The sequence below is a fragment of the Microcaecilia unicolor genome, chromosome 3, assembly GCF_901765095.1.
Source record: "Microcaecilia unicolor chromosome 3, aMicUni1.1, whole genome shotgun sequence".
Classification (NCBI taxonomy): domain Eukaryota; kingdom Metazoa; phylum Chordata; class Amphibia; order Gymnophiona; family Siphonopidae; genus Microcaecilia; species Microcaecilia unicolor.
The window spans coordinates 71,749,228-71,774,712 of record NC_044033.1 but is presented as its reverse complement, the minus strand read 5'-3'; the positions used below and the strand labels follow the sequence as shown (position 1 = coordinate 71,774,712).

Sequence of the window (25,485 nt, the reverse complement as noted above, 5' to 3'; positions counted from 1 at the left end):
AGAGTGTCCCTTCGTGGGTGTAATTCTCTAAGTGCTGAGTCCTGCGGATGGAGCTTTGATATCGACATACTGAGGAGTTTCCGGCAGCACATGACCACATATAGGGAGGCAAAAGTTTGCTCTCTATCTCCACCTGCTGGTAGATGGACACAACCCACCAGTCTATGGATTGATCAGCTATGATTAATGGAAAAAAAATTATCAGGTATGATACATAATTTTACCTTGCATTAATCTGCATTAATGTTAACAGGACTTTAATACAGACTGCTGAACTTAAAATATTAATGAGCTATATCATATGCAAATATATCCATAGTAGCACCATAACTTATTAGCAACTTGATTTACATTAATTCCATAGTAATATAAAAGCTTAACTATCCCTCATGGAGATACAGAGGAGTTTTCATAGTAGAACTGGAAGGATACCACAAAGCCCAGTGTAGGCTTTGATTAGGCCTGGATTTCCCACCTAGTGAAGTTGGAATGCTGTTCTGACATGGGCATTGCCTCCTTTATCCTGGCAGCACCATTTCACAAGCAACCCTTAAAGGCACAGGAGCTTATGGACAGGTAACATGCTGAGAAGTGTAAGCTAGAATCATTGTTGGTACGTCTTGCACAGATCATGTTCAGAGGAAACTACTTTCTCATTGCTGCTACTGCTGCTCCTGCCTATATGAAGGGGATATTACCTGTCCTGTCTCCTGGAAAGAGGATACCCTATGCCTTAGAGTTTCTAAAAGGCAAATTAGCTCAAAGTAAGGCAAAAACATTGCCACCTCCATCCATCCCCAAATAAAGTTATAGCCCCACTAGGATCTTAACTACAACCCAGTCTCAGCCAGGGCCGCTTCCATCTTCCCTCTGCTCTGGACATCTTCCCAGTCTACTCCACCCAACAGTGTCTATCAAGTGATGGGACAGGACAGAGCAGCCCTCCCTCCTGTTTCCACAGTTATTTTATCTAAAATGACATTGATGGGCTCCTTAAGAATGGGGAGCCTTGATTTGGATGTGTGTGTGGTGGAGGGTGGGGGTGGGAACAACCAATAGGAACTGTGGCTCTATGTGGTAAGCAGGGTTTAAGGCCCAGAAGGCCTGTAATTCTACTCAAAAGGGGTTTAAGGCCTGGAAGGGATTGTAACTCTATTGGTGGGGTGGGTTAGTGGTGGCCTTTTGGTCTCACTTGGGGAGGAGATATATGGGAGCGATCAGGGCCTTGTGTTAGTTTCCAGAGGCATTTATAGCAGCAATAATGCATCATTATTATATCCAGCAAAATTCTGGGTTTAATGTCCTTTAGCCTATTGGGCATTTAACACAGTATTTTCTGGAAGATGATGCCCCAAAACAAATCATCTGTTACCATTACATAGTCAATTTATAATCCATGTTATTCCCTAGGAATACCCCTGAATTAGGACCCTATGTGGCTGGATTCAGGCTGTTCCACTGCAGGTCTTCACCTCACAACAGGCTAGTTATCTGCCACTAACTTTTCTCACTCAGCTCTCTTCAGGATCTTGTTTTCATCTCTCCCAAGTTCTAACTCTCTCCTCGTCCAATTGCAGATTGAAAGTGACATTTTGGGCCCCTTGTGTAAATAAGAGTTTCCAAGAGCAGATTTTGGAGGGATACTTTGGGTATGCTGTGGCTTTTTGAAATCCCTTGGGTACTTGTTGGGCTGGTTCCAGATGACATGGGACTGTAGGTGGTACAGTGCATGGGGCTGTAAGAGTAGAAGCCAGGAATGATGACATTTCCAGCTGATGGATTAATTGGCAGCAGTACCTTGGCTGCTGCAGGGCTGAGATCTGCTGCCACAGGAGACTGTGAGCAAGTCACTTAACCCTCCATTGCCCCAGGTACAAAATAAGTACCTGTATATAGGTAAACCGCTTTGAATGTAGTTGCAAAAATACCACAGAAAGGCAGTATATCAAGTCCCATTTCCCTTTCCCCCTTCCCTACCAGAAAGTGAGATCAGGATCATCTGGGTGATTGTTTTGAGTTGTTGCATTCATCTAAAGATCAGTTATGCTAATAACTTTCCATTGTCAGGATAAAAACCCAAACCATTTCCCTGCACCAAACGCTGTCTTCAAGACTAAAAAATAAAAATGCATTTCGGTTTGGATTACCAATATGTGCATGCTGACCTATCTGGTTCAGCGGCAGCTGCAGGAATTAATGCGCAAAAACCGGTCACTGGTGCAAACATTGTAACATGGGAGCAAACCACTGAACTACAATTTTTTACTTTCTTATTCTTGGAGGGCTGGTGACTCCTGGAGCTCTCCCATCCAGCTGTATGCCCATTCAGACATTCTCACCTTAAAAAAAACAAAAGCAGCAACCCAGCATGGTTGGTACTACACCAGCATTGAGCCAGAAACTGAAAACTTCAAATATTTAAATTCTGCAGTCAGCATTTATAAATATATGTTGAAATTCCACTCTGGCTGCTATCTGGATACCAGGGCCAGATAAGCCCAAAAGTGGGAAATGAAGGAAGGCTGGACAAATCACTAATGCAACCAATCCGATTTATTTCTTTAAAAAATGCAAATGTTAAGACTCGACACAGTGTTTCGGCATACGAGATGCCTGCTTCAGGAGTCCGATGGTACCAAAATGAAAAAATATGGTGCTTATAGGAAAAAGACCGTGCATGTGAAGGTAATGCACTATCAAAAGAATTGGCTGATTCGCACTGAATGCTTCAGTTTCAAAGGGCAAGCAAGGTTGCTCCAGTGTAGGAAACAAAAAAAAAAGAGACTCTGGGCCAGGGTACTGGTGATTAAGGGTGCCAAAATACCCAGCTACAGACCTCACCTGGTCTACAGGTTAAACCTGTTCTCCACCCACCCCCCTCATCCCCCCGGTTCGGTCTCTCTCCTCTCTTCCCCCACTTCCCCGTGAGTCCAGCACTGCTCCCTCATCTCTCACTCCCCTCATCAATTACCGGTGGCAGCAGCAGCATAACAGGTTGCCTTCAGTCAGCCCCTTTGTTTTCACTCTGCCACATCCCACCCACAGGAAATTGCATCAGAGGAAATAGGATGAGGCAGAGGGAAGATCCAGATGCTGGCTGAAGGCAGTCTGTCATGCTGCTGCGACCACTGTAAATTATACAGGACCATGGAGGAGTGAGGGAGTAGTGCTGGATCTACAGGGAGGGGGACAGAGGATGGAGAAAGAGAGAAGAGACTGGTCTGGAGGGGGGAAGGGAAGAGATGCCGGCCCAAGGGAAGGAGAGAGCCTGAACCCTGTGGGAGGGATGCTGGAAGTGATGTAATGGGGGTGGGGTGGGGGGGGGACACTGCCAAAGCAAGTTTTCTCAGGGCACCACTATCCCTTGAGTAGGACTGAATATCTGGGTAGGTGTTGTCTGGATACTGGCACTGAATATCTTATGTTATCCAGAAAACAGTGGCAATTACTGGCAAACCTGGATATTCAGCCCCTCTAGCTCAATAATTTCTGGTTTGTCTCAGCTTCTGCCTCCAGACCGCCCTGGAGCTTCCTGGGGACAGTCTGCAATAATATTCAGCAGCTGGTTCCAGGTGTTTGGGTTGACGATTTGTTTGTCTTCAAGAGCATAGATAGAATTATGGAAAATAAATAGTTTCAGTTTTTCAAACGTTTATGTATAAGCTAAATTCAATCAAACAGAGCATAGAATTTGATCCATATGTTGGATGCTGTTCTGGTACTACCGGCTAGCACAACAAGCAGAGACCAAGCAAAGTGCTTCATAGCTTTTTCTGAAGTTTCAGTTCTAAGCAACCAATACAAAATTATTATAAATAAAATTAATGCTGAAATATGTTGTCAATGTTTATTTGCAACACTCTCACTTTCCATCCCAAAGAAATGACCTTCTTTTGAATCTTGCTTATTCACTATTTTCTAGCCCCAAAGTGGTTGAATTACACAAGTCTGAAACTTGTGAGGAGTGGTACAACCATGAAGCCTTTAACTCTAGCTGTCCATTTCTGCAACTCTGATAAGCATTTGTAATTCAACTACCTTGAAAGAATACAAACAAAAAGTAGCTCAAGTAAATCTTGCATTCACTCATCTTAGACACATGAGAAAAGCCCTCTATTCCATTTGATCTTAATACCAGAGATGCTATTAAGCTGAAGAATTATTTTCCCCTTTCAATGAGATTTAATTTTTGTTCACACTGCTGAAGAGCTAAAGATAATCAAAAAGTAAATAGAACAGTCTGAAAGAATATGGTAAAACAAAAAATCTACTCACATTGCCAGAAGTTGTGCACGTTGAGAATCCGACTTCTGATGTTTAGTGAACAGCAGTTTGGATTTGTTATCCTATAATTTTCACATAATGAGATAAGAAGTGAGTTCTGGCACTTAATAGCTGGTATTTTACAGTCCATGCATGCGTCAATAAGAGCATGTCACATTTTTTTTTTAATAGATGGTGAGATCAGTGTGCCCCTGTAAGTACACTCCCCAAACAGCACATTGAGTTAGTGACACCTAAAAAAAAACCTCCTTGTTAATGAAATATGCTTGACTATCATGGTAAGCTTACTCATAGTACTGGGTAATTTGGGCTTACTCTGTAAAGGGAAGCCCCAAGATGGCCTAGTACAAGAGGGACAGTGGGAGAGCGACCAAGGATACCAAAGACAGGAAGATGTTCCTTAATAAAAGAGCTTATTTGGAGTATGAGGACTCGACACACCTTCGTGTTTCGGCCGTTAGGCCTGCATCAGGAGTCTATAAAAATATACACATGTATATATAATATAATATAAAAATAATAAAAGAATAATGAACATATATAATACACACATATTAATATAAAAATAATGGTAATATAATAAGATATGGAGAAGATAGGGGTAAAAAATAATAATAATACTAAATAAACCTTAATAATATAAAACATTAGGCTAAATATTAAAAACGAATCAAATTTATATAAAAACATATACATGTATGAACTTTATGAGAGGAATAATAAAATAAAATGTGTGTGCATATTTTTGGATGGTCATGATCGTTTAAGGTACTTTTGGCTGAAAAGCAAAGCATTAGATAAACGTGTGAACCTAATGAAAAAAGGGGGTGTTTAAAGTACACTATGCTAGTGAATAAACTGCCATTGTGTGAATGAACTATGTGACAAAACAGAGCACATGATCAAATACTGATTTAATAAATTTAAAGTAAAGGATGATTAAGAGCCTAATTGCAACTGAATTAACTATGGCTAAAAACTGTATGGATATAGAAGAAAAGTCTATGTAAATGTAAATGGCAAATTTAATGAGGCATCGATTGGTATGGAAAATCAGACTAGTGGATGGAGCATAACTGAATAAAACAAAAAAGACGTTTAGAGCAACCGCTAACCTCTTGTGCAAAATGTTGCTGGTCAATGTTGAAGACAGTCTTCAAAGTAGTACATCAATCTGTTTGGGGAATGTCAAACATTGAAAAATGGAGGGTAACATGATGAAAAATGGTGATAGATGTGATGTATACAAACTTATTAAAGGACACTGACCTCTTGCATGAGCTGTGACTTGAAAAAATGATGAAGAATCATCAAAAGTAATGCAATAGTCTGTTAAAAAAAATAATAACCAACTTCAATGAAACAATATATGAAGCCAGGCCACCGTGATAACAAAAATGCATTGATTTGAAAGTACTGCTGACCTGCTCTAAGCAGACTAAAACGTATGCATTAAAAAAACAAAACGTGTGCATTAAAAAACAAAAATGTGTCCACTTATGAAAACAAATCAAAACAAAAAGAGATTTTTTTTGAAAATTGAAGAAGACAAATTGTGGGAAAACGATATATATTGTGCTTGAAAAAATGGCAAACAAGGGCACTAAAGATGTATATACCAGAGCTTACACAAGAGTGGTGGGATTACTAACAGAATAAATGAAGTACTAATAAGGGACAAACTCGCTACTAAAGAAATACAGAAATGTATTTTCTAAGAGCTACTATAAATAAAACCGTACCTTTAAAAAGACTGTTGAAAGCGTAGGCACATGGATCGCAATGTCCTCTTGCGCGCGCTGCAAAATATCCAGTAAAAATGAAGGCGTATGTGATGAATGTCTCTATATTATAAAGCAAAAAAGGCGCGAAAAGAAAACCGCTAGAGATCGCAACGTTATGTCGAGTCCTCATACTCCAAATAAACTCTTTTATTAAGGAACATCTTCCTGTCTTTGGTATCCTTGGTCGCTCTCCCACTGTCTTTGTACTGTTATATTTATCGTGGGGCATTTTGAGTTCTCCGCCTGCCAGCGGATTTCTTTTCACTAGTACAAGAGGGTACAGCAAGCCAGCATAAAACAAGAGGCCCAATATTCAAAGCATTTATACTCCTAACATTGGGGATGATGCAGAAAGCCTCATGGTAGAGCCACCATGAAATTATCACAGCACAACTACCTTGGCATGGTATAATCAATGAGCATGAAAATTACTGCTGTGTTCAAAAATACAACAGTAATCCACAGTTCATTGTAAAATATCACCCGTCCTGTCAGTACCTGAGCGGTGATTGGCTCAGGTACTGACAGGAAAGGTGACATTTGAAAACAAACAAATCTTCAGTAGGTCTGCATCAGCCCCAGGCAAACCTTCCTCCCCCTCCAATCCAATGACCCCAAAACGATCCCTGGTGTTTAATGACACCCCCCCACTCATTTGACCCCTTCCCCAGGTACCTCCAACCCCTCCCTTGGTGACTAGTGAAACTCCCCTCCCCCTAATTCCAAAAAAATAATCTCTAGTGTCTAGTAGAACCCTCCCCCTATCCACCTGACTCCTTCCTCAGGTACTTACAACCCCCTCACCTGCTCACCCCCCCACCCCACTCTCTGGTGTCTAGCAGCACTTCACCCCTCCCCCTCCAATAAAAAAAATCCATGGTGTTTGTTGGCCCCCCCCCTTCTAGTAGTACCTTTACAGTAGGCAGAAGTAATGTCCAGTTGCTCCTGCCTCCAGCATTACCATCTTGAAAAATGGCAGTGCCATGCCCCACCTGGTGCATCCTGGGGATGCACCGGGTGGAGCCTATCTGCCATATAAGGGAATTTGTTCCTTATTTGGCATCCTATGCATCATGCTGCCATTTTAGGATGATGGAGCTGGAGGCAGGAGTGAGTGGGCATCACTTCTGCCTCATTTAGAGGTACAGGGTGGGGATGCCTGAGCGATGGGGGGGACTGCCACTAGACACCAGAGACTAATTTTGTTTAGGCAGGGAGGTAGGGGTAATGGGTGTGGGGGGGGGGGGGGGTGCTTTAAAAACCAAGGGCCCTGTTTACTAAGCCATGCTTTAGGTGTCTAACTTTTTAGCACGTGCTCTAGCATTAGTGTGTGCTAATTTTTAGCGCACGCTAAAAAGTCTGTGTGCCTACAGCACAGCTTAGTAAACAGGGCCCCAAGGATTTAAAAGAAAAAAGTATTGGGAGGTGTTCAGGTGGATGCCCTAGACACCAGGGCTTTTTTGTTTGTTTGTTTTTTAAAGTCAGTATGGAGGTAGGGGTGGTCAGTCAGTTGGTTCTATTAGGTTCCCCAGAGAGGGTGCTGGTGCAGAAAACTAACTGGAATCCAGAAGTAGGGTTGGACCAAGAAATCTTCACAGCCAGTGGTCAATAAAAACAACTTTATTCAGCACCACAAAAGTGGTGCAGAAAGCTAACTGGCAGGGAGGTCAGGCTACGCTACACCAGCCCTGGACCTGGCACAAAAATACGTGTGGTAACAGTGCATTAAAGACCATGTTTTTGTTTTCAGCTTTGGTGTGGCATACTTAATGGCCTCATATAAATTCATTTGAATGCAATGTGCAGCCATGTAGGCCGTTCCCAGGTAAACCAATGCTCAATCCCATTCCTGTATTGCTTGTTAGCGTATAACTCATGATATCTGTACGACTGAACTTAAAAAGTTGGTGACAATGGGTGGTTTTAGGATGGGAAAAAAAATTTAAGAGCTTAGTACCGATTTTCAGTACTAGGCTCATAAATCTAGGTAAACAAACAGCAGGCCTGAATTTTTGATTTAGAAAAGGCACAATGAGCCTTCAAAAATAGTTTGGATGCCATTCCATTTTTGAAGGCCCATTGTGCTTTTTCTACTTAGGCCTAAATTTATGAGCATAACTTTTAAGTTTCTAAATTAAGATGAATTTTCAGCACAAGCGTTATGCTCCTAAGTGTGGCTGAAAATAGGGCACAAATTTAGGAGCACATACATAACTTAGAAACTCAGCATTTTCTGAATATTGGGTCCATGTTTTTTTTTTTTTAAATGGTAGTTAAAAATAAGAACACACACATCAATCACAGCTAACAATCACATCTACTAACAGGGCTTCTCGACCCAATTCTCGGAGTACACCAAGTCCCATCAGATTTTCAGGATATCCACCATAAATATGCATACTACTAAATTCTCACTTGCATTCATTGTGGATGTCCAGAAAACCCAATGGGACTGGTGTGCCCCGAGGACTGGGTTGAGATGGCCTGCACAGTCCTTGCAGCATCTGCATGCATGTACACACTTAAGGCTGGCTGGCCATCAATGCATGTATATGGATGCTGAAAGTTCCTCTGCTGCAGGTTAGGTTCCCAGTTTGGCTCTGGCAGTGGGGGCAGCAACAGCAGTAGCAGAGATGGGGGGGGGGGGGGGAGACAGATGTTGCACACCTTTTTTTGGGGGGGGGGGAGGGTGGAAGGGAAGGAGAGAAATGCACATCTCTGAGGGGGTAGAGAAGGGGACATTTTGAACTACGGGTCAAGTGGGGTAGGGAGGAGTGGGGATGAATGGCTGATGGTTCACCTAGGGTGGCTTTTATCCTTGGGCCAGCCCAACTATTCAGCCACATACACACTGCAGTTAGCAAAACAGAAAAGTTATCAGTTGTATTCAATTGACTTTGTTAGGTAACTAATTAGAAGAAACACACCTTGTAATTAGTTTTTTTTTAATTTTTGTAACACTGGATTTATATTATGCTCCAGGCTCTTTTATCATTAAGACTTCTTGACATTTTCTGTGTGAGGCTGCTTTAATTACTCTTTTTCATTGATTACACCATTCTCTCCATATTGCAAGACATATTCCAAATTGCTTCCAGCTCACACAATCAGCCAATTGTAACAGCTACCACTGGGTTGAAAACCCCTACTGCTAAATGTATATTAAGGTTGGGAAGTGAAAGAATAGGAACCAACCTTTTGTGGGTCCCATGTACCTGGGTCTGCTTTGAGAAAATCTTCTTTTATAGAGCTGCAAAATTCAAATAGAAAGACAATTAAGTATATCTTGTCAAATGTAATAGTTCCCCTCCCCCTCCTTCCCAACACATTATGGTTAACCAGTAAGTTAACTTTAACAAAAAGAATCAGTGGATCACCATGTTTACTTCTTGGTTGGTTGAGACCATTTAAAGGCATTGGAAATAAATATTGGGTACAAAAAAGTGTATGTAATTGCTTAGAAAACTGTACAAAATAATTTATGTAGCAATTTGTCATAGATTGTAAATGATCAGACCCAGAAAGTAGGTAATTTTCAATGCAGTGGTTTAAAATATATGTGGAAATTACTTGTTAAAAAATGGTCTGAACTCGGTGCAGGTAAAATTACAAATGTAATGCAGTTTCCTTCTGATTTATTGTGGCTTCTAAATCAGTTAAAATTCATATCTGCAGTGTCCTAAAGTTTTATTCACAAATCCCCAGGATTTTCTTCATTTTTTAACCTCTTCTTTCTTAGCTCAATCACTGTAGTGACAGCTCTTGGTTTGAGGCCGCAAATTGTGTGACCCCCTTTGAAACCTGGTACACATGCACCCTGAGTCCGAGCATTAGATCTCACCATTGGATAATGTGCGGACCCCCTTCCCTCAATGGCATCACCTGACCTGAGAAGCAGAGGCTAGACTTGGAAATCCAAGCCTAACCGGTCACACCTGTCCTTTAACTATTGGGTGATAATTGGCCAAGTTACGCTGAAAACCCTTTTTGATTTTTCATTCATCTGGTAAGTAGTGAACACAGATATTTACTTACCCATAGAGAATGACACGGGGGCAAAGTTTGTCCCCAACCCTGCCCTGTCCCTGTGGGCTCTGTTCTCATCTGCACAAGCCTTGAACACTTATGATTTTATATTTTAAAATCTTTTTATTGAAGTACAAATTGGAAAAATATTCTGTACAACTGTTTATCAATCCACAAATAGAAAACACTAATAACAATGAGCAACTGAAATAACATCCCCCCCCCCCCCACTGCCACCCTTCACTCTTCCAACCTCAACAATATCTGACTTCTACTATCCCAAGGAACCTAATCCACCCTACTAAAATGTACAGGGGATCAAAATACAACCCACTCTTTATGCCCTAGCTGGGGAGAAGTATTCCCTATGAAGTTTTTTAATCTGTGGATGAATAATAAATCATCAACAATCTCAGGATTCAGTCTAGCTCTCCGGAAAGTGTTCTCTCAGAAGACGAGCTGGTAGTAGGAATGCACAGGATCCCCCGTGCAAATTTTGCCAGTTTTTGTCAGTACTTTTGCTTGTTTTTCCAAAAAATCAAAACGTTGTCTGCATTACTCAAACATAAATAACTGTCCACTTCATTAACAATAGCCTTCAAAGGAAGCATTGTTCCATAAAAGTCGCTCATAAAACTTCCATTTTCATTCATGTTCATCCATTTTCATTCCTTTGGAGGGAGGTTCTTCCACAGATGTGATGCTTTCTGGGAATGTGGATTGTGGAGGATCCTGAGTTGTTAATATTGATGGACTCAAGCCTTCCATTTCATTCTGGTTTTGGTACAATCTTCTCAAAGATTCCGTTGCCTGTGTTTTTACATCATCTGGGAAGATAATTGAATTGTCTTTCAGATGTGGGTGTAAAAGAGAACCAACACTGTGTAGTGGATGAACAGGAAAATAAGTGTCAATTAAGTGTTGGAAATGCTCCTTGATGCCAGCACCAACTGATGAATCTGTCACAGTACAGTTAAGATGCTTGAGTGACTGGGCATGTGATGGAAGGACATTGCAGACTGTAGGAGTCTGATGATCAGACAACTCTTGTTGCCAACTCAAAGGCAGACAAGACACGAATGAATGATGTCATTTAACAGTGCTTCATTTAAATCCAAAAACAGTCTCTGCAGTTTTTTGTTATCATTGGATTATTCATTTGCCAGTTGTCTAGGATATGTAAAGTTTTTACATATTGATACTAACATTCTATAGATGCTGTTCCATCTAGTTGGAGCAACCTGTTTAAGGCTAGTCTCAAGCTTTTAGAGAATGACACAGGACAAAATTTGTCCCTGTCCCCACAGGCTCTTCCCCATTGGGCTCCGTCCCTGTCCCCATCCCTGCAGTTAACTGTGTGTCCCCATCCCCGTGTCATTCTTTACTTATCCATCTTATCCTTCTCCTGCGTCTTTGACTATATGTTATACTAGTCCTACATCATCATGACTTCTTTTCCCCTTTTTTCTTCCATAGTTTAGCATGTCACTATTGTCTGTTCTAAGTTTGTTTTTAAATTTTTGATGATGTTCTCTATAGAGTATTTTAATTTTTGATATTATTGTACATAAGTACATAAGTAATGCTACACTGGGAAAAGACCAAGGGTCCATCGAGCCCAGCATCCTGTCCATGACAGCGGCCAATCCAGGCCAAGAGCACCTGGCAAGCTTCCCAAATGTTCAAACATTCTATACATGTTATTCCTGGAATTGTGGATTTTTCCCAAGTCCATTTAGTAGTGGTTTATGGACTTGTTCTTTAGGAAACCGTCTAACCCCTTTTTAAAACTCTGCTAAGCTAACCGCCTTCACCACGTTCTCCGGCAACGAATTCCAGAGTTTAATTATGCGTTGGGTGAAGAAAGATTTTCTCCGATTTGTTTTAAATTTACTACACTGTAGTTTCATCACATGCCCCCTAGTCCTAGTATTTTTGGAAATTGTGAAATTTGTTACTATTTTATTTGCTGGGTTCCACTTACTACTACTACTACTTAAAATTTCTATAACGCTATTAGACGTACGCAGCGCTGAACACGATTATAAACTGAACTAAACTAAACTCATACCTTAATGCTTTTAGCATACAAGAATTTATCTAGCCTACTTTTAAATCTCTATTCAGGACATGTTTAAGAAATCTGATGACAGATAATTGCCTTCACTTAGGGGCCCTTTTACAAAGTGGTGAGAAAATAGCACTGCTGCCGGGGGCACCCAGGCGCCCTGTGCTAGTTTTGTTTTTGCTGTGCGCCACTTCCCATGCCAGAAAATAATTTTCTAGCGCTGGAGGCAGGGACTAGGCATTCTTAGTGGTAATCGGACAGCGCACGGCCATCTCCGCACACTGCCCGATTACCGCCAGATTAGCGTGTGAGCCTTTAGCACCTTCTAAATAGGTGGCAGTAAGGGCTTAGGCAGTAAATGGCCACACGCCAATTTTAATAGCACACAACCATTAAAGGCATAAATATGAAAATAGCCTTTTTCCGGCCAAGATAAAAAGTGAGCTCAGCAGGGCAATTCCACATTGCCCCCACTACTGCAGGCCACGTTTTACCACAGCTTGGTAAAAGGACTCTCTATGAAGTGAACTCTCTTTCTCTCTTAAATTTTACTTGTTCAATTTGTTTAAAGAATAGAAGAGCACTGAAGATTATGATGTGCATTTTTGATTATCATAATTCTAATATCTTAAAATACCACTTTGGACCAGATCTTTGAAAATATTGACTGGCCTATTTTAGAGACGGATTTCTGCCATTTGTAGATGTACTGGAAAACACAAGTTATCTTGTGGCGGTTTTTCTCTAGCACCAGAGCCTGGTTTCTGCTCCTTGGGACCACCAAGGCTAAGAATGCTTTATGGCAGTGCTCCCAGATCTGAGTGGGGGTGGAGTCTCAGCCCTTGTGCAATAGTGACACCTAATGGTTAGACTCAGAATATATGTATACATGGTTCTGATGGAAGCTATTGACTGTGGAAGTATGTGCAAGACTTTCAGTAAAATGGCTGGGCTACCCAGAATCCCCCAAATAACACTTATAATTGCGTGTGTGAATTTAGGCATGCACCCATAATTTGTGCACATAATTTAATTGATTAATGAGCCAATTAGTGCCGATAATTGGGTGCTAATAATCAATTAAACGAATGAACTCAGCTGTATCTAATAAATACTTTCTCTTTGCGATTCTTCAAATTCCAAAGTTTTGATAAAGGATTACAATTTGGAATTGTTTTAAAAAGTTTTTACAAAACTGAAAAATGTTTATACAAGTCAAGAATATACATTGGATCTTGTGATAATAAATACCTGAATTTTCCAAGAATCTTGTTATGCTATTTGGAACTCACTTTGGAATTTGAAGAACGCAAAGAGAAAGTAATTATTAGACACAGTTGGGTTTATTCATTTGATAATCTAGTATCCCCGCAAATGCTTTTGCACCGTCTAATTGAATAATCAATTATCGGCACTAATTGGCATTTTTACATTCACAGATCTGCAAGTAAATTTTACTCATGGCTCCAAAAGGGGGCACAGTCATGGGAGGGTCATGGGCGGATCAGAGACGTTTTTAGAATTTATGCATGCTATTATAGAATAAGGGGGATCTGTGCCTAATTTAGGTTATACTCGGTGTAAATCCTTGTGTCTAACGTTAGGCACTAACCCACAGATTCTATATAGGTACATAGTACAACTTAAGTTGCGTGCACAAATCCAGTCATATTCTGGATTTGTGCGTACAACTTAATTAACAAAGAAATCAGTGCTGATAATTGCCACTTAACAAGCAATTATTGACACTAATTGCCATTAATTAGAATTTACATGCACAACTGTCTAAGTATTTTCTGTAATATGATGCACATAAATTCTAACGCTCCGGTTTATTAAGCAGCGCTAGTGGCTGTTTATGCACTAGTGCCAACATGGTATTAGCGCATAGACAGCAGCTAGCGTAAACAGACCCCTAAGTCGCATAGTTGAAAAGGGGGCATGTGCTTAATTCAGGCATCAGCATTTACAACTGCCCATGACTAAATTTAGTCTCGTGGATGGGCATTTGGCATATTCTATAAACTGCTCAAAAATTTAGGCTTATTCTATAAAGTACACCGAAATGTAGGTGAACTTTATAGAATACATCTAGGTGTATTTCATTTTGGCGCTGATTTTCTAGGCGTGATATATACAGGCCAATATTCAGAGTGATTTAAGTGGGCTGGAGAGGTTTTGGCACGCTTAAATGGCCTGTCCCTACCCAACTGCCAATATTCAACGGCACTAAACTGGGCAGTGTCACTGAATATTGCCAGGGGACATGTTGGGGAGGAGCTGGGGCTTATGCGGGTGCCAATGATATTCAACCTAGGCCTGCATAGCTTAAGCGGGTGAATTTAGGACAACTCAACAGCTTTCCTAAATACATCCGCTTAAGCTTATGCAGACCCTGGCTGAATATTTGGCCGGGACCTCCATATCTTTTTAAACAATTGCAGCCCCTCAGCCCCTGACATGTTGCATCCCCTCCCCCTCCCAACCCATGGCCACAAGTCACCCCCTCTCCCCCAAAATGACACCAGACCCACCCCCTCCCTCTCCATAGTTCAAGTAGGCCCCCTGGGCCTACCTTGATCCCTGGTGGTCTAGTGGTGGCCATTGGGGTCAGAAGCACAGCCCCCTCTCTCCTGCCCCTTGTGGCACATTCCCAAAATGGCTGCCATGACCACTTGTGGCAGCTCCCCCTCCTAAGCAGTGGGTTGGGAGGGGAAAGGAATGCGACACGAAGGGTCTCAGGGGTGGTTCAATTTTTTAAAAATGTACGGTTCCTGGCCCAATTTTCAGCTGTGGGCCCAGGCTGAATATCGGCTGGGCCAGCATAAGCTCAGCCTCCCAGCCCTCCACATGTTGCCCTCAATATTTAGTGCTGGTGCCCGGACATGGCTCGGCACTAAATATTGGGGGTTTATTTAACTAGCGATTGTCAGCATTTAAAAAATGCTGACCATCGCCAGTTGATATCAGGGGAGAGGGGCATAGAAACTAGTTCTTAGTGTATACTGTAAACAGAACCTAACTTTCAGCACCGTTTTTAGAATAGCATGTTATTTTTTCGGCATCAATATTTTGACGCTATTTATAGTATTTAGTCCAACATGTTTAAACACTGGGGGAAAATTCCTGGACGTTCTGAATGACTGCTCACAATACCATATTCACAACAGAGGCTAATTCCAATTAAGCTGGAAGTCCAGTGGAGTAGGAGGAAAAACTAGATAAAAAGAAATAATGAAAAACAAATTGTTGATATGAGACATGTCTTTGATCTCCCCTTAATTTACCTGTACATTTTTAGCCTTCTTGGATCATACATGATGTCGAATCCAGAAGATGAATGACCGCATGGTGGACTCTTCTTTTTAGGAGAAGTATAATATCTGTACTTTGAAAGAAATGATTTGGCTGATTTCTTTAAAATTCGGGGGGTGAAAGGCTGTTTGGCAGCAGAGAACCATCTGGAATGTTTATCCAGAAGATCTCCACTATAGGTTTTCGTTTGAGCATCTTGAAATTTCTTTTTTGTTGTATAGGCATTCATATGGGGCTCTGATTGAAAGTTCATTGACATGAATGGTAGAACAGTATTGAGCATTGGGTCAAATGTTGAAGGAGACAATGCATGTTGTACAATGTCATGTACAGTTTGCCTTGCGATTAAGACTGGTGATGGAGATCTTGAAGGGGTCTTCTGAACAGGAAGACCTGAGCGCTGCTCTCGTATGGTTAACTCGCTGCCAATGTGAGAATGTTGCAAATTGTTCTTAGCCATGATGGGCTGCTGTGCAGAAGACAAAATATGTGTGGCAAACAGAAAATAAAGAGGTCAGAATGCTGAAAAATGTACATAATAGAAAATTTCTACATGAAAACTATTTGGACTCATTTGTATATTAAATACAATAAATTACCCTAAATAATTCAGCTGTGAAAAAAAGTTGTATATATGGTCTGCTGAGCAAAAAGTACCAAACGTGGGGTTACAAATAACAGAGATAAAGGCATTCTGACCACCAGGTCATACCAAGTTAAATCTAATACAAATATATCATCATCTTGGAAATCAGACTGTGGAGTTCCCCAAGGTTCACCTCTATCACCAATACTCTTCAACATTTTAATGATCCCATTGGCCAAGTCCCTATCGAATAATGGTCTCCATCCATTCATCTATGCTGATGATGTTACAATCTATATCCCTTTTAAACATGATTTATCAGAAATCTTCAATGATATCAAAAATGGATTGAACATCATGCATGCTTGGGCTAACTCATTTCAATTGAAGCTGAACACCGATAAAACGCATTGCCTTATCCTCTCATCCCAGTACAACAATTATAAACCCACAACTTTATTCACTCCAGAGCATTCCCTTCCCATCTCTGATAGTCTCAAAATACTAGGTGTCATTATTGATAGAAATCTTACACTTGAGTCCCATGTCAACTCCACCATAAAGAAAATGTTTCATTCAATGTGGAAACTCAAGCGTTTAAAACCTTTCTTCCCAAGAGATGTTTTCCGCAATCTAATCCAATCAATGGTATTAAGCCACGTTGATTACTGCAATGGAATCTATGCAGGATGTAAGAAACAACTCACAAGGAAACTCCAAACGGCACAAAACACAGCAGCCAGATTGATATTTGGTAAGACACGATTCCAAAGTGCCACACCACTCGGTGAACAATTGCACTGGCTTTCTATCAAAGAACACATCTCTTTCAAAATCTGCACCTTGGTCCATAAGATTATCTATGAAGTAGTCCCAGATTACATGATTGACCTAATCAATCTCCCAATTAGAAATAGTACCAGTTCATCATGGTCTTACCTGAATCTCCAATACCCAAATTGCAAAGGACTAAAATACAAGACAACCCATGCGTCCAACTTCTCTTACATAGGCACGCGCCTGTGGAACGCATTGCCACAAGTGGTGAAAACAACTTATGATTACCTAAAATTCAGAAAGTCATTAAAGACTCACCTATTCAGAAGGGCGTATCCGAATGACCCAACTTAAATGACTCAAGCCTGCAACACTTCACTATTAAAGATCGTATTGGACATTAATGAACTCTTTTACCTCAACCCAACTTGATTGAATCTTATCTTCCCTATCCCAATACAACATTTTGTACCTATCCCGTACCGGATTTGGCGAATGCCTTCACAGTATTATGTAAGCCACATTGAGCCTGCAAATATGTGGGAAAATGTGGGATAAAAATGTAACAAATAATAATATAAAAGTTTGGAGGGGTAAATTTGGGCAACTTTCATTTTTGAAAGTTTTGTGTACTATAGGGTCAGTAAAATGAGACTGTGCAATTTTTTTCACAACTTTGATGATCTACATGTTCCACAGCCTAAAAAATACTGCATATGTCTAAAAGGTATCTAAAGTGGGGTATATGATTTCTGGGGGTTTTTTAAATTGATAAATGTTTCTCATTTTTTTTATTTATATATTTATTAGTATTATCCAATATTTTACAAGACAATCCTCTTGTTCAGGAAAAGTATCTGATAGTCTACAAGTTATGTAGAAATAATAAAACAAACAGGAAAAAAAAAGTGAAACTAAGTTTCACATTAACAGGAACACTATACTCGTTCATACATGTGATCCAAGATTTCAGGAAAATACTGGAGACAAATTATCTAAAGGTTAATAAAAAAAAAAAATGTATACAAATACTGTTAAGTAGAGCAAACACTTATAATTAACGCTTATCCATTTTCACTGAGGTTATGAGTGAAGATACGTGAGACGGCTCTGTAAATACATATTTTTTCTCCTTAAACCTTAATTATACACTTGCAGGGGTATCTTAAAAAGAAGGTACCCCCCAAGTGTAAAACTTCAGGCCTAAGGAGCAGGAATTGTTTCCTTCGTCGTCGTGTCTCCTTAGAGACATCAGGAAAAAGTAAAACTTTTAAACCCAGAAAGGGTTTATCTTTATTTCGTAAAACAGACGAAAGATCCAACTCTTGTCTGGTAATAGTGCAACTGTAGCCACCAATGTAGCTGCAGTTGCCAATTCGGAGTCAGAGGTCTCAAGCAAAAGAGAGACATTTATCGGAGCTTCGGGTTGAGAGGTTCCTTTCCCAGGAATATAGTAAACCATAGTCATTGGTGGTAGATTCTGTTCAGGAATTAATAAATTTTCACGCATATAGCATTTCAACATGTCCATAGGAGCAACATTTTGAAGTCTAGGAAAATTGACAAATCTTAGGTTATGATTTTTGGTGTAATTATCAAAGGTTTCCATTTTGTCTCTAAGACTCGTCAAATCTTTCATCATAGTAGGTTGTACCGTTTCAAACTTCATAATTCTCTGATCCAAGTTAACAAATTTCCCATTCAAATCTTTAATCTGTTCCTCTTGTACCACCAGATTACTTTCCAGAGATTTAACTTTAGGCTGGACATCATTTATCTGCTTAAGGAAAACTTGTCCTAGGTTGGAAACCAGGTCCCACAAAGCTTCTAATGTCACATCCTTTGGTCTAATCATAAATTCTTTAGGAAGTTCAAACCTTACAGTCAGGTCTCGGTCCTCACTCTGCCCCTCTGCTCCTCTCCCCTCAGTTTGCAACGTTTCCACGGGCAAACTGCTCTCCAGTCCCACCTCTGTAGTAAGGGAGGCTTCAATTCGGCGATCTTCTGGGCCCCTGACCTCTGCGGGAGTGGACCCCGTCGAATCCAGGAGGAAAGAGCTGGCGCCAATCGGCTGGGGAGGGGGAGTGCGTTCGGCGGGGCTGAGAGTAACTTCAAAGCCAGAGAGCGCCGAAGTCTCTGTTTCGCCGGCGTACACCTCTGGAAGCAAACCGCCATCACGGTCAACTCCCTGCGATCTCAAATATCAGTCCATCGGACCAGGTAATGAGGGAGTTAGCGGGGAAGCCCTACCCGCTAATCTCCCTCTTCGTTTCGGCATTTCTTTTTTTTGGGGGAGCGTGAGTCGCAGCAGCCTAACAGCTTGCGGCCATCTTGGATGTCCGTGTTTCTCATTTTTTAAAGACATAATTAGTCCATACCAAGGCTGAAATTTGGCAGGATTATGCAGTTGATAACCCTCTATCTTGTGGTATAAATAAGGCACATATCCCACTTACCCTCTACACGCTGATACTAAGCACTAATTGCACTGAGGTGAACCCTTATGGAGTTGGTCTTAAGACCAGACTCAGAAAGGTGCAGAAGGGCCTTGCCCTCACACCAGATGGCAAATCTCCATTTGAAAGAATAGCATCTCTTAGTGGAATCTTTCCTGGAAGCCAGCAAGACCTGGGAGACACCCTCTGATAGGCCGAGAGAAGCAAATTCTAGGCTCTCAACATCCAGGCCATGAGGGCCAGAGACTGAAGTTGGGATATAGAAGATATCCTTCGTTCTGCATGATGAGGGTCGGAAAACACTCCAATCTCCACAGTTCTTCTGAGGATAACTCCAGAAGAAGAGGGAACCAGATCTGCTGAGGTCAGGAAAGCGCAATTAAGATCATGGTCCTGTGGTCTTGCTTGAGTTTCAGCAAAGTCTTCCCCACAAGAAGGATGGGAGGATAAGCATACAGCAGAACTGTTCCCCAATGCAGGAGGAAGGCACCTGATGCTAGTCTGTTGTGGACCTGAAGCCTAGAGCAGAACTGAGGGATTTTTTGATTCAGCTGAGTGGCAAAGAGATCCACCGAAGTGCCCCACGCTCGGAAGATCTCGTTGGCAACACCCATATTGAGAGGCCACTCATGTGGCTGCATGACCCTGCTCAGTCTGTTGGCCATACTGTTGTTTTTGCCAGCCAGACAAGTGGCCTGAAGAACATGCCATGTTGGTGAGCCCAGCACCACATCTGGACGGCCTCCTGAAAAAGAGGATGTGATCCAGTGCCCCCATGCTTGTTTGTGTAATACATGTCTACCTGGTTGTCTGTTTGAATGAGCACAATTTGGTTGGACAGCCGAACTCTGAAAGCCTTTAGAGCATTCCAGATCACCCGGAGCACTAGAAGATTGATCTGAAGACCTATTTCCTGGAGGGACCATGCTCCCTGAGTGTGCAGCTCATTCACGTGAGCTCCCCAACTGAGGAGATATGCATCCATTGTCAGCACTTTTTGAGGCTGAGGAATTGGGAATGGAAGTTCTAGGGTCAAATTGGATTGAACAGTCCTCCAGAGCAGAGCGTGAACAAGGTCTGGAGTCACTTAGATGACATCCAGCTCTCCTGTACCACTGGGAGGCTAGGGTCCAGTGATGATCCTAGGTCGGCTGCCACCCAGGGTGGATCGCCGATGCGCACCCCCCTCCGGGTGCAGCACGACACCCCCATGGCGCAATGACCCCCCCCCCGGCGCCTCAACCCCCCCCCCAGGTGCATTTTTGGTTGCTAGGAGCAGCCGCGCGCCTCTCGGCTCCCTGCTCCCTCTGCCCTGGAACAGGAAGTAACCTGTTCCGGGGCAGAGGGAGCAGAGAACCAGTGGAGCTGACAGGTGCGCGGCTGCTCTCTGCACCTCCCCAGCAGCGTGCACCCGGGGCAGACCGCCCCCACTGCCCCACCCTTGGTACGCTGCTGCTAGGGTCCATTGGGTTGATCTCATGTGAAGGCGTGTCATGGATGTCACATAAACCGTGGAGGCCATATGGCCTAATAACCTCAACATCTGCTGAGTCGTGATCTGCTGAGAGGTTCGAACCTGAGAAGCCAGAGCGACTAGAGTGTCCAACCTTGGTCCTGGGAGGAAAGCTCGAACCTTCTGCATATCGAGCAGGTCTCCATGCATATTCATTGTGGATGTCCTGAAAACCTGACTGACAAGTGGGTACCCCAGGACTGGACTTGGGAAACACTGCTCTAAAGTATACATTAATGACACTGTTATCAGGATTTTGATTTGTTTGTGTATTGTGCTGACATTTGGTCATTCTACTATTGTTATGTAAGTTGTTTATGTCAATTTATACTTATTATTCACCACCATGCGTGAATCTTTTCATACAAGTAGTTAATAAACTCTAATTACATTAATAAATAAATGATGAATGAGGGAATGATTGAATGTCTAGCTATAACTAATACATATCAGGCAGCCAGAAGTGTAGGGAGGTGAAAAACGGGAACTAAAGGATTCAAAAGGACACAAATCAATCCTTCAGCTTTTCACAACAGACAAGGTCTTTCTGTAGTTTGACTCAGGCAATACAGTAACTAAGGAAGTGGATGAGCAAAAGCGAGATGGAAATCACTTGAACATGTTCATTGTGTGGTGACTGATAAAGAAGAGCTGCCAGATGCATCATGTGATTACTATCGAATGCTTTCAAAAGGCAGTCCGGTATTATGACCTTAGTAACACTTCATTCTGAAGAAGTTAATAAGAAACAGGAAAGAGTAGCACTAAACTATCTGATTCATGCTTTTTCAAACACTCAAAACTGAGGCCTGAAATGATTACCTATTCTATTTGTCAAAAAAATGGATCCATCTGGTGTCCTGATTTTAAAGGGAAGGGGAAATGGGACTTGATATACCGCCTTTCTGAGGTTTTTGCAACTACATTCAAAGCGGTTTACATATATTCAGGTACTTATTTTGTATCAGGGGTAATGGAGGGTTAAGTGACTTGCCCAGAGTCACAAGGAGCTGCAGTGGGCATCAAACTCAGTTTCCCAGGATCAAAGTCCACTGCACTAACCACTAGGCTAGCAAAGTCAGTTTGAAAAGATACTAGTGAGAATAAACATCCTCAATCTCTTCTCACACATAAGACTTCCAATGGCCCAGAGTCTGATAAGTTGAAGTCTTGCCACTCAAATATGGTATTGTCTTTTCTATCAATTACTTACTGAAGGGAGACAAAAGCAGTGTATTCTGCTGGCAAATAGGCTATTCACCAAACATTTAAAATGGAGAAGTAGCCTAGTAGTTAGAACAGTGGGCTGACAACCAGGGAAGCCTGATTCAAATTCTGCTGCTGTTCCTTTGATATTGAGGCAATGGAGATTTAAGTGACTTGCTCAAGTACAAACTTACCACCTGATATTCAAGTGATTTAAGAGGCAGGAGAGCCTTCTGCTTGTTTTAAATTGCCTGTGCCTGCCTAGCCACTGATATTCAGTGACATTAACCAGACAGCACTGCTGAACATTGGCATTCACTGGCCTTGTTGAAAGTGGGCAGATGAGGGGCAGTACAGGGGGTGGAGCAAGGGAGGAGCCAGGAGTACCCCGCGCTTTCCCACTCATGGCAGGCTCATTGTGGCTTACATGGGGCAATGGAGGGTTAAGTGACTTGCCCAGAGTCACAAGGAGCTGCAGTGGGCATCAAACTCAGTTTCCCAGGATCAAAGTCCACTGCACTAACCACTAGGCTAGCAAAGTCAGTTTGAAAAGATACTAGTGAGAATAAACATCCTCAATCTCTTCTCACACATAAGACTTCCAATGGCCCAGAGTCTGATAAGTTGAAGTCTTGCCACTCAAATATGGTATTGTCTTTTCTATCAATTACTTACTGAAGGGAGACAAAAGCAGTGTATTCTGCTGGCAAATAGGCTATTCACCAAACATTTAAAATGGAGAAGTAGCCTAGTAGTTAGAACAGTGGGCTGACAACCAGGGAAGCCTGATTCAAATTCTGCTGCTGTTCCTTTGATATTGAGGCAATGGAGATTTAAGTGACTTGCTCAAGTACAAACTTACCACCTGATATTCAAGTGATTTAAGAGGCAGGAGAGCCTTCTGCTTGTTTTAAATTGCCTGTGCCTGCCTAGCCACTGATATTCAGTGACATTAACCAGACAGCACTGCTGAACATTGGCATTCACTGGCCTTGTTGAAAGTGGGCAGATGAGGGGCAGTACAGGGGGTGGAGCAAGGGAGGAGCCAGGAGTACCCCGCGCTTTCCCACTCATGGCAGGCTCATTGTGGCTTACATGGGGCAATGGAGGGTTAAGTGACTTGCCCAGAGTCACAAGGAGCTGCCTGTGCCTGAAGTGGGAATCGAACTCAGTTCCTCAGGACCAAAGTCCACCACCCTAACCACTAGGCCACTCATTCAATAACCTGAAACATTTCCCTCTGCAACTTACCTAGGAACCCACCCCCCTTGGGCTGGACCCTTTACCACCCACAACCTCAGGACCCTCCCCCCAGTAACTCTGGAGAATTCTCTCATGATTTAAAGTCAAACAGAAGCAGAACAATGTATGAGTAGGCTCTTATGAGGGCTCAGAATGAATTTCCTGAATTTCATTCTGACTGTCCATGTAGAAGGCCACTCTTGCAGAGAAATTTACAAAGAACAATGGCAGCAAAGTTCCAGTGATGTGCACATTTTTCTGTGGAATTTTTACACCTGGACAGGGACAATAGATGAGCTAGAGTGGAGGAGTAGCCTAGTAGTTACAGCAGTAGATAAGAACCAGCAAAACAAAGATTCAGGTCCCACTGATGCTCCTTGTGATGTTCAGCAAGTCTTTCACCCTCCATTGCCTCAGGTGCAAACGTAGATCCTCTACAGACAGGCCAATACCTACAGTACCTGAATGTAACTCTCACTTTGGATTACTGAAACAAATCCAGAAGCACGCCTCAGAAACTGCACATGTATTAGTATGGGGCAAGAACAGTTAGGCCACCTTGCCATAATGACTACAAATTTGCAAGAGAAACTGACCAGCCAGTAATGTTTTCAGGATATCTCCAATTAATATTCTTAAGGAAAATGGGTCTTCAATCTTTTATGATTTGTCTCATGCATATTTATTCTGGATACCCTCAAAACTCAGTCGGCTGTGGGATCACCTTGCCATATATGCTTCTGGATTGTCTTGGATATTATCGGAGACTACCTCTCCATAGCAGCACACTGGGGAATGTTGTTGCTTACCATGCACAGTTCTGGGGATATGCGTCCAAAGTTAGATGAAAAGGCAGACCGATTCAACTGGATTTCTTTCTTGAACTTTTTCACTGCTTTCTTTAGATCTTCTCTCCTTTGTTGATCCTTATCTGTGATTTCATTTTTAATTAAAATATGAACAAATTAGAGATGAGCTACAGACAGAGCTCAATAAGATAGCAGGGTGTAGCTTAACTATTATTCTTTCCAATCCAATGGAAATTGGAGAGATTGTCTGTCTGTCTGGGGACAAAATAACTCTTCAAAAATTTAATGGAATGGGGGGAAAACAGTAAAAAGACACAAGTTTGAAAATGGGCCACATCAAACTGAGAGTTCTAGAGAAATACTCCTTCCCCTCAAAAAAATAAACAACCCAATGCATTTTTTGTTTCAGAGTTCTAGAGTCTGCAGCATAGAATACTTAACAGAACGGGATGAGACTTGGCATGTGGAAAAGAAATAGTGAAAAGACACATTGAGCCTGATATTCAAAGCAATTTAAATGGCCAGAAGAGGCTCCTGGATACTTAAATGGCCTGCCCAAGTCTATCTGGGCATATTCAGTGGCACTTAATCAGTTACTGCTGCTGAATATCCCTGCTAACTGGCTATCACCTAACTGTCTAGATTTGGGATGGGCTGGGGGGCGGGGCATGAGCAGAGCACGAACTTGGGTGGTTAATGGTGCTTTTCATTAAACCAGCAGCTACATGACCGCATAAAATTAACTCAAAAGGAGGAGAAAATCCAAAAGCCTCACAAACATGTAAACAACAACCAGGTAGTGAGGTACAACCAACAAGGATTTTCAAAATGTATGGACCTTTAATGTTCTCACAAATTCAACACATTTGAGACCTGACATGGGGTGCCAGCATCGCAGACTCATGGAATTGTTGCTGCTACCTGCCAAGCTTGGTAACCGGGAGTATGGAAGAAGTCTTCAGCTGACAGAGCTTGGGGATCCTCATGAGCTAAAGTATATTTTGACTTGGGAGGTGCCGGGGGAAAGGTGGATAGTGGGGGGAGGAATGGGGTGGGGTAGAGAGAACATTTTGTGCCCATTCACCTTGGGCTCAGGCCCACCCAAAATTGGCAGTCTGGCTATTCCACTGGCTGCAATTTAAAGGCCTTATGCCCAGATGATCAAAAGCCCTGGGCTGTTCCAAACAGCACTCTAAAAATAGCGCTGGAACAGCACGGGGCTTTACCGCCCTTATGATCAGAGATAATCGAATGCACTGGCCAATATTCAGAGCAGAGCCTCTTTAACATCACCACATAAAGTCAGGACAGTCTTTTTGCTGTCTTAACTGTAAGCAACAACCAGGTAGTGAGGCAAAACCAACGAGGATTTTCAAAGTTTAAGAAACTTTAATGTTCTTACAAATTCAACACATTTGA

General features: G+C 42.0%; 1 protein-coding gene across 4 annotated transcripts in view; it reads right to left on the bottom strand.

The window, feature by feature from the left end:
• Nucleotides 1–25,485, bottom strand: part of LOC115465512 (spermatogenesis-associated protein 7-like) — a 153,937-nt gene that overhangs the window by 35,047 nt on the left and 93,405 nt on the right. For 3 of the 4 annotated variants that reach the window (XM_030196032.1, XM_030196034.1, XM_030196035.1), the window contains 4 exons: nucleotides 24,067–24,188; nucleotides 15,450–15,946; nucleotides 9,264–9,318; nucleotides 4,276–4,346 (listed from right to left, as the gene is read on the bottom strand). In XM_030196032.1, the coding sequence (XP_030051892.1) occupies nucleotides 4,276–4,346; nucleotides 9,264–9,318; nucleotides 15,450–15,946; nucleotides 24,067–24,188 (745 nt within the window). The remainder of the gene's footprint in view (nucleotides 1–4,275; nucleotides 4,347–9,263; nucleotides 9,319–15,449; nucleotides 15,947–24,066; nucleotides 24,189–25,485) is intronic. The other variant, XM_030196033.1, reaches the window with a different exon arrangement.